The 20956-nt window shown below is 41.2% G+C and overlaps 1 protein-coding gene across 2 annotated transcripts in view; it reads left to right on the top strand.

Moving 5' to 3' along the window:
• Positions 1-20956, top strand: part of LOC309720405 (zinc finger matrin-type protein 4) — a 73726-nt gene that overhangs the window by 42212 nt on the left and 10558 nt on the right. The window contains exons 4-6 of one of the 2 annotated variants that reach the window (XM_082557314.1): positions 1264-1441; positions 7329-7586; positions 13714-13810. In XM_082557314.1, coding sequence (XP_082413440.1) covers positions 1264-1441; positions 7329-7586; positions 13714-13810 — 533 coding nt within the window. Of the gene's footprint in view, positions 1-1263; positions 1442-7328; positions 7587-9502; positions 10047-13713; positions 13811-20956 lie in introns of those variants that run through there. The other variant, XM_082557315.1, reaches the window with a different exon arrangement.

Here is a 20956-nt window from a genome sequence, read left to right on the forward strand (position 1 = left end):
TGACAGTGATTTAAAAAGGTGTAGTTCATTTTCCTTGTTTAAAAACATGTTTAAAAATAGAGTATTAGAAAAATATATATATATTGTGGGTAATCGGAGCACTAGGTGCGGTGACTCCCAAGCTAGGCGAGTGGCTCCAGCAGATCCCAGGAACAACATCGGAGATCTCTGTCCAGAAGAGCGCAGTCCTGGGAACAGCTAAGATACTGCGCAGGACCCTCAAGCTCCCAGGCCTCTGGTAGAGGACCCGAGCTTGAAGGATAAACCGCCCGCAGGGGCGTGCTGGGTGTAGTAGTATATATATATATAAACCATAAAGACTTCTAATGACAGTGTCTCTGTTTCTGGAATATCAGATATTACTCTGACCTGTCCCTGTTCTATGTCCCTGTTAAAATATGTATCGATAGATAGATAGATAGAGAGAGAGAGAGAGAGAGAGAGAGATACCACAAAGACTGACATTGACAGTTATTTGCAGCATATGTCATATGTGTGATATGTTGCACATTCTAGTAGGCTTTAAAGTGTTTCTGAGTGTTCAGGACAAGGCTCAAAGTAAAGTACATGCGTGCATGTATTACTCATCCTGTGAGTACATAAATGTATCGTCATAGTCCCTCTGTGTGGATTGGTTTAAGGTTGAGGCTAGGTTAGATTTAGGGCAAGACTGGGGTTAGGCAAATGTTTATTGCCTAACCGCAAATCAGTATACTTCATGATGGATGAAAGAATGAGTGTGTGTGTGTGTGTGTGTGTGTGTGTGTGTGTGTGTGTGTGTGTGTGTGGTTGCATGTTTGTGTCAATCAGGTGGTTGGTTGGTCTTTTTGTTTGTATTCTCTCTCTTCCGTAGGGAGCAACTCTCCCTCATCATTAGTAATGAACCAGCTGCGGTGAAAGGCCGAAGCCACAATCTCAGCCCAGAGAGACAGATGAATATTTGATTAGTCCTCTCTTTGCCTTCATGTGTGCACGTGTGTGTGTGTGTGAGTGTGTGTGTGTATGTGTGTGTGAGAGGAAGTGAGAGAGAAAAAGCCCAGTGAGGTCAGTGTAAAGTCTACATCTTTCCATCCCCCCCGTCTCTCTTCTTTTTCTCACTTTTACCTCTCCCTGCCTTTTTTCACACCATTCCCTTCGTCATCAGCCTACACCTCTCCACTCGCTATACTCTCTTGTACTTTGATTTATTTTTCTCTCTCAACACCTCTCTTCACCCCTCTGACACTTTCTTTTACCATTTCTCTTCCTCTGTTTCTGCTATAGGACTGTGCAGAGACAGAAGTGGACAGGAACAAGTGCTGTACCCTGTGTAACATGTTCTTCACCTCTGCAATTGTGGCACAGTCCCACTACCAGGGCAAAACCCATGCCAAGAGAGTCCGCCTGGTGCTGGGGGAGCCACCCAGTGTACCCACAGCCATAGCCAACCCCACAAACACAGGTATCGCACACAGTCTAGTTGTTATATTGACCTGTGTTAGACTTTTACATAAAGATTAAACTCAGATATTTAACTTAACGTACTAAAGCTGTGCAGCAGTTTGCAAATGGTGTAGTAAGGCACGCTAGTGTGCCTTTGAGCCAAATCCTGGTGTGTTGTGAGACTTTATGACAGCCATAGTTATAGTTATAAATAAAGGGAACTCCAGTCTCATTTTGCAGTTGCTGGATGGTGGGATTTATCCGTGTGTGATACATCAAAGGCCCTGAATGACACCAAGGAAGTTAATAAGGGGAAAAAAACACATCATTTTCTTGTGTTGAGTAACTACCTCACTGCAGAAGACACACAACTTTTAGAAATGAGAAAGAAAAACTGTCAGCAGACACTATCACAAAAGCTGCATGTCTCTTGGCTACAGAGGTGTCAACACTATTCAAATGCATCACCTGTGAGAAGTTTGCTAATGCTAAGAAAGTGCCAGGCAAGATAAAGAGGCTCTTGGAAACCAAACAACCATTCTGACAGAAACGCAGCCAATTTCAAAAGCTTGCTGGATTTGAACCACACGCAGCAGGGACTTTTGTTGTCTGATAGTTGGAAAGGGGCAAGGCATATGGTAGTGGACAGGCGAGTCTTGCAAAAAAAGAAAATTACATGTCAGAGGTCCAGATGCAGCAAATAGATTGCCAAAAGTGAAATTACTGAGAATAAAATCGAAAAAAGATGTGCCCAACAACAGAAGCTGTTTTGCGTTGAAATATTGGCTTGCCTCAAAAAGTTTAAAAAACCAGTCACAGTGCTTTGTTTCTGTTACAGCAGTCACAGCAGCAGAAGAAGTCAAGGCAGTGTCCAAATATTCTTTGAGCTTCGGACAGCAAAGTAAAAAGAGCATTAAACTGTTCCTTTAAGGAACAAACAGCAGACACAGCTCTGCTCTTGGTCACAAGTTGTTTTTGGTGGATCTCTGCTCTCTTTGCCTCATCCTCCATCTTTCTTTACTGTTGTTGATGAGAGACAAAGCCCCTTCCAGCAGTCAACAGACTACCAGCTAACAAGCTAGCTAGCTAACATCTCCTAGCTAACATGCTTCTGTCATGTGCTCATTGTTGCTATATTACTGTGCAAAACCCTTGAGCCAGTCCTTATTTCTTTCAAAGTTTTTCTGTGAAACATTGGCTGATTTTTCACTCATTTTCATAATGTTTTTGTTGTTTTCTGTTTTATTTTGTTATTTGATTGTTTAAGCTGACTCATTCAAGCATTAAAAAACTGCTGTGTGCTTAGTAAAAATGAAAGGAAAATAGTCTCTTTAGTCACTTTGGTATTAGCACTCTTTTTCAAAAACCGCCAGCAAGATGCTTCCCAAATAGCTATTTTCTGAAAGGTTGGCATATTTTGGCAAAAAAAATCAAAGGAAACTAGACAAGTTGAATAACAAAAGAAGAAGTGTATGAAACCATCTAATGCAGATGAACCATATCTCAAGTCATGTCCATAAGAAACAGGAAAAAAATCAAGCAAAACTCTGACAGAGGAACTGAGAGATGTGTTTGGCACTTCAGTTAAACCATCTAATATTCACTGTCAACAAGCATTTATTAGAAAGGAAAACAAGGATAAAATGCTGTGGTATTAAAGTAGGTAGAACTGGACTGAAAATCAGTGTTAAGTTGTCTTTTGTAGTCATAAATCCAAATTTTAAATGGATTAAAATCATGCTGGAGGCTCTGTCATTGTTTGGTGCTGCATTTCACCAGTGGGGTTGGGGTTCTTGTCAAAACTTGGTGGCATTATTAATATAGAACAAATCTGCCAGGATCTGATCTACTATTACCATCATGAAAATTACAACAATTTTTGAGCTTAGCAATGATCCCAAACCCATCACACAACATTGTTGAAACACTGAGGGATCGTCTTGACAGCAAATAGAATAAAACGCAGCCAAGATCCGAAGAAGATCTTTGGATGTCCTTCAACAATCCTCAAGAACTATTCATGAAGACTACTTAAAGAAATTACAACAAAGCATGCCTTTAGGCTGTGTTTTAAAATAAAGGTCATCATACCAAATGTTGACTTACAAGCTTGTTAGAATAGTCCAAACTCAGTTTTTGCCTTATTTGCATTTATGTTTGCACATATTTCAATAATACACTGCACCTCTTCCCCATTTTCCTAGGAAAATATAAAGAAGTAAGGGATAGCTCAAGGCTTTTGCACACTGCTGTTGGTTACAAAAACCCTCTTTAAAATATACAATGCTGATATCGATTGATTTGGTAAGAGAAGTGATCCTGATGAGTGCAGAGGTGTTCCAAAAGCCCAGCTCTGTGAGCACAGTGCAAAAACATGTTCTGTCCTGATGGTGTTTTTTGTGGCAACAACTTTAAATGCTGTCAATGGTGAGCTTCACAGGATGCTGTCTCTCCACGTGGGCTCTTATACATGTCTATGTTTCAAAATTTGACAGTTTGAATCATTAATTTTTGGCTTATATTCTTTTTTACATCATATGATTAGAATCAGATGATTAGGGCAGCACGATGGCAAGGTGGTTAGCACTGTTGCCACACAGCAAGAAGGTCCTGAGTTCAATTCCACCATCAGGCCGGGGTCTTTCTGTGTGGAGTTTGCATGTTCTCCCCGTGTTTGCGTGGGTTCTTTCCGGGTACTCTGGCTTCCTCCCACTGTCCAAAGACATGCAACTTGTGTGGATAGGTTAATTGGATTATCCAAATTGCCACTAGGTGTGAAAGTGAGTGCGAATGGTTGTCTGTCTCTGTGTGTTGGCCTGGCGACCTGTCCAGGGTGTCCCCGCCTCTCGCCCTATGACAGCTGGGATAGGCCCCCGCGACCCTGAAAAGGATAAGCGGATGGATGGATGACTAGAACCTTGAATCAGAAGTGTTAACTTTATTCTGGTTAATAAAATAACACATTTAAAGCTCTTAGACCGCTATTTAAAAGGTATGTTAAAAATTCCTTTCAATCATGAAATCTCAACCAGACTATTTGATGCACCAGTATAGCATTCATTCTTTCAATCATTCAGCAATACATAACAGACAGAACACAATCTATTATTCTTCCATGCTAAGCTATGCATCTATAAGTTCTCATTCCTGATCTTAACACAAAAAGCCTGTCGTCACTAGAGACCATAACTCAGTTGTCAAATAGACTCTCACCTCTGCTCGTATACATCCCCTCTTTGTGACATGTTTTACTGAACTGAGAACTATTTTTACTTCAAAGGCTTTATTTTTTTTTATCTGAAGTGGATTTGGAGAGCTTTAGTGATGGTTCAGTCAAAACTACTAGCCTGGGATTCAGGGGGAAATGTGTTTGAAAATGGCAACATGCCAGAGGCCCAAGAAGTAAAACTTAGCAGATGAGGCACACAGAGAAACATTAATTTATAAAAGTCTCCTGATTAATAAAATGTGTTTTTTATCAAATCAAGACATCTGCTGATTGATATTTTTTTTGTTGAAGCACAAGATTGTTCAAGATTAGTGTGTTTTTAAGTGTCTGTGCTGCTAAGTTGACTCCAGGGGAGCTTTACATAATGTGATTCAAATTGGATTCAAAGGGGAAACTCTCACAGCTATAAAGGCACAATCGCTACAAAATGGAGTGTTATAATCAAGCCCCTGAGTGACTTTTGCTAAACTCTGGCCTACTTTTGGGAAAAGTGTCACTTCTGTACAGGCACTGTCGTGCAGTTTGCTTCGTTTTGTGACAGTAGGACCTGAAGGAAAAGAAACAAGAGAACAAGAAGAGAGAAAGAGTGACCTGGGAGAGAAGAAGAGGATTTCAGGAGAGATTAGAGTCAAAAAGAACCCTTCATGGTCATTCCGAGATGAGCGCGCCACAGAAGATGCACAGCCAAGCTGACAGGCTTGAGCACACATGGACATAGAAACACACACATGCACGCACAATCATTATTAGAAAAACACAATGGCAGGATGACTGGCGCAGGCACTCATGGCATTCACTTGCATCTCAGGACACTTGGACACTAACAAACACACTAACGCATATTCCCACAAACATACAACACAGTGAGGTTAGAAATAGTAGAGTCCGTGTGTGTTGGAGAAGCCTTTGAGCGGTGGAGAGCAGAGATCGTACCTGCGCTCCCTCCCCGATGCGCATCACATCCCCATACACTTCAACCCAACACCTCTTCCTCCAGAACACACACTATCGTGCACACTGCCTGTGCCCCACTCTGTGAAAAACACTTATTTCTGCTCCACTGTGCAGAGATCACAGTCAGGAGAGGAGAAGTGGTGGTGCAACAAGGGAAAGAGAGGAGAAAAAACATCACAGGGTCTCTCCCTGTTGCTGCTCATCACGTGCAGTTCCGTAGAGCTGTCAGAACCGAGGAGTATCATTTACGCACTGGCACACGCAAGCACACATGAATGCTACACCGGAGATTTGATGATGGAATTGCCTCTGAGCTTTGAGCAATAAAATAAAATGACAGTAAGAGAGTTGCAGGGTTGAGTTTTGAAAGTGAGACGATGGCAAACACAAGCAAAGGGAATATGAGTGGGTGTGGTTGGTGAGATGAACAGAGACACAGCCATAGATACAGTAACTATGTGAACAGAGCCTGAAGACACATCAAGGTATGAGGAGCCAATCAGCTCAAAGGGCTGGAGTCAATCCGGCGCAGGCCCCCCACACTAAAAAAGACACATAAACGAACCCACCTCACACCCGTGGTCACTGGTCAAGGATTCATGCGGGCATTTGTTAGCAGTGAGACGATGGTTGTTGTGAAAGAAGTGATATGACTCATCTGAGCTTCAAAGCATGTGTGAGTGGGCTTTTGTTTGTGATATAAAATGTGAACTAAACGTGCGGCATCGGGGCTGTGTACTCAGAGTCAGTATAACTCGAGAGTCATTGACACATTGTGGATGGCAAATCGGCACATTTGGACATGCCATCTGGCACTGTAAGCTTTCTCACGCAATTTGGCTGTGGACATAACCCCCTCCCTACCATCCCTTCTCAGGATGATTTGTTTGGTACACATACTGTACCTTACACATGCAAACAGCTTATTCTGGAGCTTCTTTCACACACACACACACACATGCACGTGCACACATATACAAGACATCACACGTTTTCTTAAGCGTGGCTGTAAGCGTGTCCGCCACCCAAACACCCACATTCACACACAGACACACGAGTAGCCACACGCATGTACGCAGTTTTCGCTGTGAGAGCTACAACCCCGTCCTGTGGACATGTCCGTGCCTGTTGGCTATTAATGGGCAATCACCATGGTAACCAGTGCCATGTCATGAGTAACAGGTCACCTGGAAATCTGCCGTTTCTTTTTTTTTTTTTTTTTATTCCCTTGCAGAAGAGAGGAGAGGAAAGATGGTACAGGTTGAAAAAAAAAGATAAAATAGGAAGGTTCAGAAGCCAGTCTCTAACACTTGCAGACTGGACCCCGGAGTGCAGATGGCCTCCTTCCAGCCCTCATCTATGCTCCACATATGTGGCTCGCAGCAATCCATTTGCTCTTTGCTCTCAGCCTTGATGAGTACAATCTGATTACGGAGTTTTTAAATGGAAATTTGGTTTTTCAAGCATGTATTTGAGAATTCATGTGTCTGCGAAGAGTATGTGCGTGAGAATCTGTGCAAATGCATCAAATTTTCATGTTAACGAGTTTCATGAAAATATTTTCATTTCATGTAATTTTCACATTAGAGCTTGATTTGCATTTGAATTCATGTTAATATCCTCCCTCCCTCACTCTACCTTTCCTTCTCCTGTTCTCATTTCCTTCTACAGTATCTTACCCTTGACTTGTCTCTAACTCCTATCTTTTCACTTCCGCTTCCAGATTCCTCCCCTTCCACCCCACTGCCCACAGACCCCGCGTCGTGTCCCCCTCCTCCACCTGCCCTACCCTGGCCCATGGCGGTGGTCAGTGGAAATGGTGGGAGAGAGGCTGGGAAATATTGCTGTCTGTGTGGAGCCTGGTTCAACAACCCTCTGATGGCCCAGCAGCATTACGAGGGCAAGAAACATCGCAGGAATGCAGCCAGGGCACGCCTCCTGGAGCAGCTAGCAGGCAGTCTGGATGCCACAGAGAGCACAGGTCAGCCTCTTGGACCCAATCCCAGCAAAAGTGGCAAATGAAAGGCAGCAGGGGTGTTGCGACTTTGTCAGAGGAAAGACGATAAGTGGGAGTGCAAGATGCTGCAAGATGTGCAGCAGTGAATGAGGATTCATGAAATGCTGATATGCCTTTCAGTGTGGGGGTACATATCATATGTTAAACTGAGGTAAGGCAAACCAGTTATTCATTGATAAATTTAGCACCATCAGCACTACTTAGTGTTGAGATCTCAGCTTACATGCATTTGGATAAAGACATGGCTGTGTTTTTGCAAGGATTAGCCAAAGCTTCTTCTTTAAGTCAACTATCTGTCTCACTGAGGGTCACAACACAACAGTATATGTCAAAAGCTGTATGTGAAGTCTCCTGGCACATTGCGAAAAGCATACTTAAGAGATAATGCAGTGCAGAGCAGAGAAGGCTCAACAGGTGAAATCCACCACATTACATGCATGCATATTTATGTGTGTGATGATTCACACAAAATGGCACATGAAATGGTCAAACATTAGTAAATTAAACAAGTAAATGTGGAGATAATGGGGCAATGATTCCAACACTCACACAAATATTTCTAACAGATGGGTACTTTAATTGAATTATGAATAGCATTTGGCACAGAAACCACTTTCGCTTCTCGGGTTCTTAGGAGTGATATCATCCAATATCACCAAACATTATCCTACTTCAGCTGAGTCCAACATGCATTCATGAGTGCCACACGACACCTCTACCGCACACATACAAGTTTGACGCATGCTCGTACCACACAGCACACAGCCTGTGACAAACATAAATCCACTTGTGAAGCCGTAGCAGTGCTATTTGCTGCATGCTCCAGGTGCCATGACACAAATCATCATCTCAAGAAGCCAATCATATTAAAAGCATGAGTCATGTCGCCGCCTACACTGGCTCAGAGGCTTTAAGTGGTGTCATGTTAGATATCATCCCCCATTCACATACTGTGACCCAGATCCCACAGACTCCAAATTTCATAATGTAACCACGGAAAACATTTTTTTAATTTAATTAGAATTTTGTTTATTTTTCAGACAATCGTCCTCATTGAAGAGCAAGGCTGCACTGCAAAATCTTTTAACTGCCCTTGAACAGGAGACGTTTAACGGGTCGAAGTTTTCTAAGTGAGCTTGCTGTTGCCGTGATTTATTATACGGGCTGTCATTCATGTGTTTGTTCCAAGGCCTTTAGTCTGGAACGCTTTGTTCACTACAGCGCAGCTCCATTGTTTGTACTCGTTTGTTCTTGAGTTAGACGAATTTCCATTGGTCCGAGATTCTCACGTCAGATTGGCTTTTTATCACCACTTAAGGTGTGAAGTCACAGGTGTATCAAGTGTAATCACAGTGGGAGGGTCGAACAGGAGGTGGCAGCTGAACTAAGCAAAATACGCACAGGAGGGGGAGGAGAAAGGAGGAATTTGGCTTCTGCCAAGCACAGATTCATCTATGTCCTTTCGTCCTCATTTTCCCTTTGTGGAATAGTTTTCTCTTTACGTTCGTTTTATCTCTTTCCCACCCCCTTCCTTCTGCCATACTCAGTCTTTGTTTTGGTTAGGTTGTGTCTAAATGTGTGTGTTTGTGTAAACCACTGTGGCGTCCAATCTGGCATCATGTCTCATCTGTCATCCTTATTATCTCCCCCACAAGGCACAGGTGAATTATTTGCACGCCAATATTCTCTTACTCTCCAAACTATGGCTACAGAGTCTGCCTACTGTGTTTTCTTGTTGTGTCCTATTGATGATATTGACCTTTACTTGTGTTGTCTCATCCCCCTGTGGCCATGAACAAAACTTATCATAAGACCTCTTGACATTTAAACACATGCAGGTTCTTATTTTTTATATGTATTTCTCTGGTTTAATTGCACAGACGGGACACAAGCAAGAATGTCGTGACTTTCCACAGCTAGGTGCCAGGCGAAATCCTTGGAGATGGATTACAGTGGTGGACAAGGGAGTAGCTACTGACGAGGGATGGGGCCCAGCTGACTCGGCTGTGTCTTTACATAAATCATGACGGGGGAGAAACCCCTTAAGACAGAGCCAGCGCATTGTCTCTGCTCTCTGGAGACTCCGAAGAGAATTAGAAGCAGTGAGATAAGCGTCTAGGAATGGAGAGTGTGTCTGCGTATGTGTGTGTGCAGGACCCAAGAGAGGGTGAAGCACTAAAGCCGAGAGAAAATTGTGTGTAATTGATGACTGTGCCAGAGTTGTGAGACGGAGCTGACCTCCTCTCCCACTTACTGTGACACAGTCACACATCAGAATTACATGCAGAAACACATAACTAAGATGTAGTGTAAGCACCGTAGGTCCGAATACCAGCTCGCTCTGGGAATTAAAAACAGTTTATCTAACAAAGCAGTAAATTTACCGAAAACCAATATATACTTTTAGGCTTTTTTAAGTATTCTTTGAGGATATATTTCCTCAGTTATGTTAAAAGTACCCAAAAGGTCTTATTTAACCCGATAAAATGGGCTCAAATAATAGTGTTATGTGGAAAAGTGACTCATAGTGAAGAACATGGAAAATTATCACTCAGCTCGATTCGGCAGCGTGCAGCATTTTAACATTTTTTCAGTTCCTTGTTATTGTTTAACAGTGCAACTGGCACATCTTTCTTTAGGCTCATCACGCTCGACGGTGTCATTTCTAGCAGCAGCAAGCAGCTGTTCTCACCAGTGATAAACCAACTACCTGTCCAGCAACACATCATGTGAAGTAAGCAGCTCCCTAGTGAATGTAGTGGAGCATTTAGCAGCTAAAGACCTGTGTATTTCCCTCTGGAGTTATTATCGACCAAAAGCTCAGTTAAAGACAGGAAAATAAAGTGAAATGTTGGACTATGAAACACTAGAGATAAGAGAAAGATGCCACTAAATGCATTCCTGTTTCCATTTCTTTTGCCCATTTCTATTGGTAAATCAATTATACCAATAATAATTATTATTGTGTCTTTCAAAAGTTTTACTGAACGACTCTGGCAATAATCCCAAAATCCATGAACTCCATCTTAATAAGCTACCTTTAAGAATTATTAGTTGCTTACAGTGAAGAAACTAGAAAACTAGAAAAATCTAAGAGAATCTGGAAATCCTTTTTTAAAAGCAATAGTTCACAAAGATAGTTTCCTGCGCCTGGTAATTTTTTCTTTGTCTGAAACAGATGGTCTCTCCAATTACTGTCACACTGGCTGCAAAAAAATAATTAGTCTCTCTCTAAGTCCTTCAAAGTTTGCTGGTAAAATTCCACTTGGATTTAATCTGACTCTCACCCAAATCTCAACCCCTCTCTTCTATGGTATTTGCGATATATTCCTTTGAGAGGCTCTGTCAAGTATTTGCTGCAGACTGTTAGTTTTGATTGCATCTCAATGGGCTCTTCTTGGATTCAGTTCATTTTGCATCTTGCAAAGCACATGGTAAACTAAAGCACAAAGGCTCTGGGGTAGTAAGCGCTCCATAAACTAATATCCTACAAGAAGCATGAATAACATTACACATGAATACCCTACAGTGAGTGCAAATTAGAGGAAACTCTACCTTGAATTTATCCATAGGAAACTTGATGTTCAATAGTTGTACACGACCCATTTCCCTCCCTCTTTGTCTTCAAACAATCCCACCGTTCACCAAAAGTGTGTGCAAAAGACTAGATTTCACAACTGCTAGTGCTAACCGCTACCTGAAATTCCTCTGAGCCTCTCACATAAAAAGGAGCTGCAGTCAGAGCTTGGCAGCGCGTGGTATTGGAACGAGCCACAAATATCGTGCTCCAAATGGGTCATTAATGTTGCTTGAGTTGGGACATAGTGAAAAAGCTGAAAGCTAAAATTCATCACACACTGAAACTGCAGCAGGATGTTGAATTTCGCTGCAACAAGACTCTTGAAACAAACATAATTTTCCCAATTTTCTAAGCACAAAATGTAGCTCATTACTTTTTTGACAACCATTTAGGCATCTCCACACCGGGGGTGCCAGCAATGCCAGAAGGCTCTGTACGTTAAACGACAGCCACAAACAGCTCCACACCCACTGCCTTAGCGCTTCTCACCCCCTCTTTTCTCTCTTCTTGGCATATCTTCTTGTGTAATTAACAAGGCTTAGAACTCCCTCACAAATACTGCTCATGCTCGCAAAAAAACCCTACATTCACAACCCTGAGCCACGTGCTGTCACTACCGTTGCACACACACTTTCCCTGCATGTAATTAACATGGATTAGGGCACAGTGTGGTCTTGTGCCAGAACTGCTTTATTAACCAAAACACGTTATCTGTGCATATGTATATGTTTATGCGTGTGTTTACAAAAGGCTGGTGCTGACACAAACTGCAGCATATTGTATATCTCTGCTACTCGGGCAGTCAGTGTGGAGGTGACATCAATCAGGCTAAAAGCAGGAAAGCTGCCTTTGTCTGCGAACGTGTACACATGCACATGTAACACACTTCATAATCACACATAAAAGAATAGACCTCTTTATGTAATCCTTGCAGCAGTATAGAATTACGGGGAGGAGAGAGGAAAGAAGAAAGAGAGACTTATCTTTCCTTTCTTTCTAAATTATCGCTTCTCCAATTAATAGCCTTCTCATTTAGAGAGAACAGAAGTAATGACATTTTGGCAGTGGAAGATGTGCCGGCTCTCTTTTTTCCCACTCTCTCTGTCTCTCTTTCACACACACATACACACAGAATTAGTTATTAGCTCCTAATAGTTGCAAAAATATCAACATTTAAGCCAAGACAGCAGTTACTTCAGGCAACTAATTCAGTCCTGGCTTTCTTGTAAATGACTGCTTATCCTTAATCACCCCTGAAAGAGACTAAGGGACTCTTGAGGCAACAGGCAGTAGATATGCCACATTATGCAGCTCTAGCCCAAGCCTAAACGACCTCCCACCACTCCTAACTATATTACAACTTCATCTCCCAGTGTACTTCACCAATTACTGCTACGAAAGGTCAAAAGGAATACTAAGACAAGTCATAAATCTCAAGGACGATAATGACAGCAGCGAAAAGGGCATGTACACACAAGCAGGCACACTCCAATTTTTAGTTGCACAGCATAACTAAAATTTCACACCCATTGTCAGAAAATAAAGTAAAGTTCTGCAGTGATGGCTCTGCAGTGTGCAAAAAGTGAGAAAACAAAAATAGCTCTTCATTGTATCTCTAACAGGGGAAACACGGGCAATTATAGCGTGTTGCTGATTACCCAGAGAGATCATTTCCTCTGCTTCCTTTTATGAAAAAGAAAGACGATTTTAAAATCGGTGCTCTAGTTACCACGGGACGTTATTTTGGGGCTTGGATACACATTTTTTTGTGGTCATTAAACCCCAGCGTGAATGCTACATCAATGCTGCAGTGTAATAAATCATTATCCATTCCCTCCTCTGTTTAAACCATCGTATTATTCTCTGGATATTTCCTCTCTTTCACTCGCTTCTTCTACCTAATCCCCATCTCCGCACCACCAACTCTCCCTTCTCCCCACTCCATGAGTATCTCCAAATTCATCGATCTATTTTTGGGTGTTCATCGCGACCACCTGCAAACCCTCTAATTAGTTAACATCTGTGTCTGAGCTGCACCAACTCAAGCTTGCATTCACCAACACAATACAACTGTGCATGCACACAAAGCAGACATGCACACATCCCACTGTGCTGTTCGTTTCTGATTCCTAGAGTCCAAATTCTTCTGCGGTACCCGCCTTTCTAGTGCAAGTTTTAAAAAGGAACCCCTCACACACACGCAGGCACTAAAAAGAAGGGGGCACTGATCCAAGGATCTAAAAATGTAACTGGTTTTCTGCTAATGATCAGTCTAATCAAATCTCTTTCCAGATGCACTCTAATTAGGAAAATTACCCAGCACTACTGAGGGTAAAAATTAGACTGTTACTTAGTGTCAGTACAGATTTTTATTGTTGCTCATGTTGGGCTCACTACTACTAGCTGGTGATCCAAATGATGATGATGATGATGACAGCTTTTAGGGATTGTTATAAATCATACTTACAGAAAGTGACTTACAGTAACTATAATATGTTTATGTCTCTCTAGGGCTGCGAAGTAGTTACTCTTGCAGTGTCTGCAGTGTGGTCCTCAACTCCATTGAGCAGTATCATGCACACCTCCAGGGCTCCAAGCACCAGAACAAGTGAGTACAACAACATACAGCAGATTTATACTTCTGTGTTAACTCTACACCTTAATGACATGGCATGCACTTCCTTGGATAAGCAACTACACTTCGCCATCAATGCAGCCTGCACGGGTATAAAGATCTATAAAGATTCACTGTGCAAGTATATTTCAGGCATTTTTTTTAAAATGTCATAGTCATTTTGGGCTTTTAATGATTTCTTTGAACGATTCGTTTTCCAGCTCAAAGTCCAGTGCTAATACTTTCAAGCAGGAAATACGCATTTTTACAATTGTTTGGTGTCTGATTTTCCCATTTGTAAAAGTTGTTATATGAAACTATATTACAGTTTGTAGTTATACATCATCAAGAGCATGGCAACGCTGACTCACATGTGAGTGCTGTTCAGTTAATACATTTTGTTTAAAGTTTGTATTTCACTTTCCAAAGTTAGCATTCCAGTTATATATACTTTCAAGCTAAATGTTGCTTCCTTATTCAGAAACAGGTCACTACAGTGGATTGTTATACTTCCTGATACAGCCCAAAGGTTGTGGCTTGCTAACCAAGAGCTAACTAGCCAGCATAGGCTGACACTTTACCCTACCGCCTACTGGTGTTGGCCAGAGGGGCCAATGGCGCGATATGGCAGCCTGGCTTCTGTCAGTCTGCCCCAGGGCAGCTGTGGCTACAACCGTAGCTTGCCTCCACCAGTGTGTGAATGCGAGAGTGAATGAATAGTGGCATTGTAAAGCGCTTTGGGTGCCTTGAAAAGCGCTATATAAATCCAATCCATTATTATTATTATTATTATTACAACTCTCAATTTCTACCCTCTTATCCAAATATGGTTACATTTGATTTGTAAAAGCAAGACAAATGCAATGCAAATACAATTAGATTCAGAACAGAAACCAACTAATGGGTGGCATCATACACTTTCATGTCTTTACTTGAAACAAAAATAGAAAACAACATAGATTTAATGACAAGAGCTGACTTGTATTGTAAATGCCTAAAAACTGACGTTCACTTATTTACATTACTTTTACTTTACCATGCTGTGTGAGGAAAACCATTTGGGGCTGTATTTATCACTGTCACAAAATATACTATAAAAAAGCTCCAACATTAGAAGCGGTATGTTGTTTCAAAGAGTAAGGACTGATGGTTCCATTAGTTTCTGTTTTATCAGATGTATATGTGAGTAAAATGAAATATAATGAAAGTTCCAGCAGATTTGAGAATTACAAAAATAACAATGTGGAATTTATTATAATGAGTCTTTCACAATTAGGCTTGGGTCATTACTGGTTTTAGAAAATCCCAAGGAATCACAGCCGGTGTCTGAGAAATTATATCCACCCGCAGGATGAGACTGTGATATGGAACCGTTACATTTCATGCGTTTGCCATGAGATAGCTGTCAGCATGGTTATAGGCAGGTTAATGGTGCTCGTCTGTGTGCGTGCATGCATCTGTCTGTATTTAAAGGAATACAGTGTAAATTAAGTATTTTATGAATGTATTTGTCAGATAAAAGGGCGCTTGAGGATATTATATTGTTAGTGCAGCTTTCTGCTGTTTTGTTTTTCCTTTTTTAGAAATTTGAAGCTTTTTTTTATTTTTTGGTATTTAACTACCCTAGAGCATATAGCTGTCTGGGCTGCACAGACTAAACTTCTGTAAGCAAGTTAACTCTTAGAGACTGGTGGGTGTAGTGAGAAAAGCAGCAGCAGCTATAACAAGGATGAGAAAGGCAGCGAGAGAAAGAAGTGAGAAAAACAGAAAGCAAAGATTTTCTTTAATCCATTAAAAAATATGTATTTGGTTGTAAGCATAAAGAGCAGATGATGCTCTGTATGTTTATCATGAGAAACATCAGGCCTGTTCTGCCAGCTTTAAAGATCATACAGTGTGAGGACACTTTAAAATAATTGACATATGTTTTCCCATTTGCCTGCACAGTTACTTTGCTTAACTAAGTCACACTATGGAAAACAGTGGTGAAAAAGTTGGTGCAAGTCTGTGCAATGAGCTTGCAGTCTCGTTGCCTTTGAAATAGTTGCGTTAAAAATGGGTCCAGGTCTGTGACAACTGGGAGTCAGTTGCCATCTTCAAAGCAACTTGCAGCGATGAAACTCCAATAAGATGGTATCAGCTGCTACCATCAGTATGAGATTAAATGGGGTCAAGTTGGCAAATGCATGTAATCGGTTTGTGATAACAAGGCGATTAACTATGATAAATTGGCAAAAATTGTAAATCTGTTGCCTTCTGCATGCACAAAAATTCACATTAACTACTTACTGCAACAACCAGTTTTTCCTTTGTTGTAGTGACACAAAAAAGGCGCATTTTCAGACGGTGTTACATTTCAAATAAAGTCTTCATGCAATTTCTGATTTTTCATTTGAATGATTCAGGCAAAAATGTTATAAAAACCAGTGGATGTTAACCAGAACCCACCCATAACCCTAGAAATCTCACTAATCATCTGATGGCTGTTTAAAAAAAGGAGAACGTGTGTCTACAAGTCAGGCACAGAGATAGAGGCAAAGTTTAACCACATTTTTTTCCTACCCACAGTGCTGTCTGGCCCTACTGTGATTTACTGAGATGCAAAGAAGCTTCTCACAGCGGTACAAATAGTATCTGATGTACTAATCAGAGGCTTGTGTGATTTGAAAATGAGAATTAGCAGGTTTTTGTAGTTGTTGAACTTTCATGACAAGTTCGGGTAATAACCTTGAGTAACTCCATGATTACATTTCAGAAGAGATGCTACTCGGAGGAAAAAGTATTTTTTAATACTTGGTAGTAAGACTGAAGGTCACAGAAGTGATTTCAGAAGTCACTCTTCATTTACTTCCACATACCAGTAAGCAAGGTAACTCAATCTAGTCAACCTTGATAAGAGCATAAGCTAAACTCCTGACATGTGCAATTGTTGAGTTGTATAATGTCTCTGTCCAGAGACGGTAAATCATGGGGAACCAGTGGCTCATAACTCTCTCCTTCTGTCAGTTTTACTGTCGCAAAGCAGAGAAGCGGGCAGACACACTGGAAGAGTCATACTTAGGAGAGAGAATGAGAGAGTAAGCAAGACAGATATGTACTAGAGAGACAGCACGCACCACAGACACCAAGAGACAGATGGGACGAGAGATGCAAACAGACACGTTACGTTTGGGACAGAGGAAAAAAGAAATAAAACGGGTATACAGGACACGACAAAAGGCTGAGGAAAAAAACTGATAAGGAGGGACAGACAGACATACAGCAATGAAGTAATACAGACAGAAAGATGCAGAATAAAACAAAATCACAACAGAGTAAATCTCCTTAAACTGAACTGAAAGGTGGGACCAGAGATATGTGGAGCAAATATATAGTGGACAGTGAGATGAACCCATTGTTGCAGACAGCTGTGAGGTTTTACTGCTTAAGATGGAGGTGATGGATTTACAGGGCATGATAGATGAGCCACTGAGGGAGAGGTACCAGGACGATTTACAGGGAAACCACTGAAAGGTCACTGAACAGAAACAGAGGAAGTCCCTCACACATTTTATCTGACAGGCTTCCAGGAAGGTTGTTTGCTGGATATGTCTGCAGAGTTCGTCTTTAGTCATTTCTTTTAGAACAAAGGCATTTACTCAGGTTTGTTCAAAACATTAGGGCATAAAGTTTATAATGCAATAAGTGCTTTAATCCTATAGGCATGAAATAAATCTCTCATAAGACACCGTGTAGTCCTGTGAAAAAACCCACGATTTATTAGCAGCAGTAACTTAAAATAATAATAATCTGTATGATTTTATCCACGTCTCACATCGCTGTGGAGGAATTTTGTCCCACTCTTCTTTACAGCTTTGATTTGTTTAATTTAATTTGTGGACATTCATTAGTACACAGTTCTCTTAAGTTTCCGCCACAGTATTATACATTGGCTGTTTGCTTGGGAGCACTGTCCTGTTGTATGCACCCAATTTTGGCCAAGCTTTATCTGTCAGAGGGATTGCCTCACAATTGACTCTAAATTACTTTGTTACTCAGGGGAATTCATGGTCTACACAGAGACTGCAAATTGTCCAGGTCCTCTGTCTAAAAAAATAAACCCCAATCATCACTGCTTCACCACTGCGTTTCACAGTTGGCATGAGGTAGTCGTGCTAATATGCTGTGTTTGATTTTCACCAGGCTTCTTCACTTTGGTCTTGTCTGTTCAAAAGACATTGTTCCAGAAGTTCTGTGCTTTGCTCTGTACTTTGCTTACCTAAGGCGCGCTGCCATGTCCTTTTTGGACAGAACACGCTTTAAACTGACAGCCCTACCAAACAAGCCATACTTATTCAGTCTTCTTGTAATGTACTGTCATAAGGTTTAACATTTATCATGTTAACTGATGCCTGAACAGTCTGAGATGCCACTCTTGGGTTTTCTTTAAGTATTGCTGTGAATTTGCTGGAACGTCCACTCCTGGAGAAATTGTAGCACTGTGCTACAAACACACACCTAAATGCTCCAGAGCAGCAAAGTACCCCTGACTTTATAGAGGTGCTCACACTTGCTGATAATCACTCAATCATATGATTGGCAGGATCAGGCTCCAGTGTGTGTATGTGTGTGTGCGCGTGTGTGTAGTTCAACAGAAGAAGTGTAGCGGCTTGACCATTTATAATGCAAAAATATTCGAAATTACCATCTTCTGTTTTTTTCTTGCTACCGTTTAAAGTATGCAAAAGTCCACGAGAGGGCCTTTATAGCACAAGCAATTTAAAAGTGTGACAGCTGTGAGCCCTTGTGGCGTTATTGCGTAAAAAACTGGTACTGTAAAAAGAGTCCTGCCAGCTCTGTTGCACTGCTGTTATCGATCCTCTGGGAAACAGAGAACAAGACCGAAGGTTCCACCTCATCAGTCTCACTTCCTCTGCCTTCACCCAGTCACTCAGATGAAACAGAAAACAGCCGCCTGAATGTGTGTGTGTGTGTGTGTGTGTGTGAAACCAATAAATCTCTGTTACGCACATCTCCTAACTGTTTCTACATCAGCACGCTTACCATTTTAGCCTTCGCAATAAAAGTGTAGCATCAGGTTTGAGTATGATAGAAAATATTCCACTTTCAGGTTTTATTGTGCTAAAACGTTTGAAAAGTATTTTCCTGCTGACATAAAAGTGCAAACGCAGTTCTATGCACACACCAAGGCTGCAGCACGAATAAAAGACCAGACAACTTCTAAGGAATTGCTAGTTTAGATATGAATGAGGGCAGTGCGTTTTTTTCCTTTGCTTTAGTTGGTTTTGTTGGCTGGCTGGCACATGGCTTGAGTACAAATGTTTTTACCAAGTCTGTTTCCTTAAAAAAAGAAGCTGTCAAGATGAAATGTCTTTTATATTTTTGTGCATCCCCTCGACCCCAAAAAGGATGAGCAGAGGAGAATGGATAGATGGATGGATGTTGAAATATGAAAAAAAAACCCGTGCAAAGGAATCTTCTATGATTGTTCCTTTCACAGGACTGGATGGACAAGACTTTGGCAAACTTATGTGCAATCTTACACCCTAAGTTTAAATCTGTGTGTGTGTGTGTGTGTGTGTGTGTGTGTGTGTGTGTGTGTGTGTGTGTGTGTGTGTTATTTCACACTCAGGATGAGCTTTGGCTTGTGTAAGGAGCTTTCCAAAAAGCACGGCTGACAGCGGCAGGGGATTAGCTCTCACCGAAGAAACATCCATGAAAAATGCGTGTGTGCGTCTGTGTCTGTTTCTGGGGAGTTTGTGTACGAGCGTGTGCTGTTTGGCATTAGGAATGTGTCACCGTAAACAAGAGATTTCTGTATTCTTTAAACAGCTGGATGCATCAACCTGCCAGCTCTGCTTATCAGTACTGCCTGTTTCATACACAGTCAGCTGCAGGTCAGTTGAAATGCTGCAGAGTCCAAGCAGTTGCTTCAGACTGGCTGTTGTAATTGGACCTGTACAGGATGATAACAGCAGAGATATAACTTGATAAACTGGATGGAAGGCTTCCACACTTTACAGTATGTTGCAATTAAATTGATGCACCAAGCTGGCCAGGAGATAGAGACACAAGTAGGCAGCAGACAGAACCGAAACAGACAGATGAGCATTAGATCCCCGTGTTGGTTTCTAACTCGACTACTGCGTGCTAATGGCTAAGTAGAAAAAAGTGAAAATTAAAGAAGGAACATAAGGCCATCAGCCGACAAAAGCTGAGCTGGGATTTTTTGCAGCCCTACTGCTGTGCAAAAATCTGGGAAGTCTTCGCATGATGGGAAGCAGCTCCCAGCAGAGACTGCAAGCCTGCACTCGTAGCACGGGTAATATGAGATCAACTTTTAAAACTTCTATGCAACTTTTTGCCCCACAAAAAAAAAAATCATTTTGATGGCTGACATACAACACAAGTTAATCTAATGCAGATGTAGCCTGTATATGCTACAAATACAAAGCCGAAGATTATAAATGACTGAATTAATAACTAGGATGTAAAAATAAAGAAATAGTTTGTTGTGAAGTGTGCAGGAGGAACTGAGTAGTCTCCCATCCTGAGCAGGTCTGGTTGTACGGCTTCTTTGTATTGCTGCCAGTTAGCAGCAGGGTGAACGGACTTTGGACGGTTTTCCATGAAGAAGCAGGAGTCAGCTACTTTTGAATCTTGGTCCAGATGTGCCGGTACACAGACACACTATAGTATTTATCAGTTATTTACTCTACGGGTATAACTTCCTGTTTACTGTGAACTGTTTGTCAAGGATTTGCACTAGAAACACTAATTTTTCAGAAAGTTGTCAATTGCAAGAAACAGCCAAATACACCAGCACTAATGTGTCATATTTACCCTTTTATAATACAAATATTGCATTATTTACAGTTTCCACAAAAGAGATTTTATATTACGCAGTAAGTAAACATAAATAAAATTCACTATGATGGGTTTCAGGGCTGTCAAAATTGGCAACAAAATCATATTTTTAATCTTTAATTGTTTTATTTTACATCCATTAAGTTAGCTCATGTATTTAATTGCTTTACTCTTAGTATTAACTATTATTTATTTATAAAAAACTTCCAGGAAAGGTTAGAGCCAGATAACTGTTTTGAGTTTACACCTTTTACCTTCAGTTCGTCAGCTTAT

This window comes from Aulonocara stuartgranti (genome assembly GCF_965226115.1).
Source record: "Aulonocara stuartgranti genome assembly, chromosome: 13".
NCBI classification, from domain to species: domain Eukaryota; kingdom Metazoa; phylum Chordata; class Actinopteri; order Cichliformes; family Cichlidae; genus Aulonocara; species Aulonocara stuartgranti.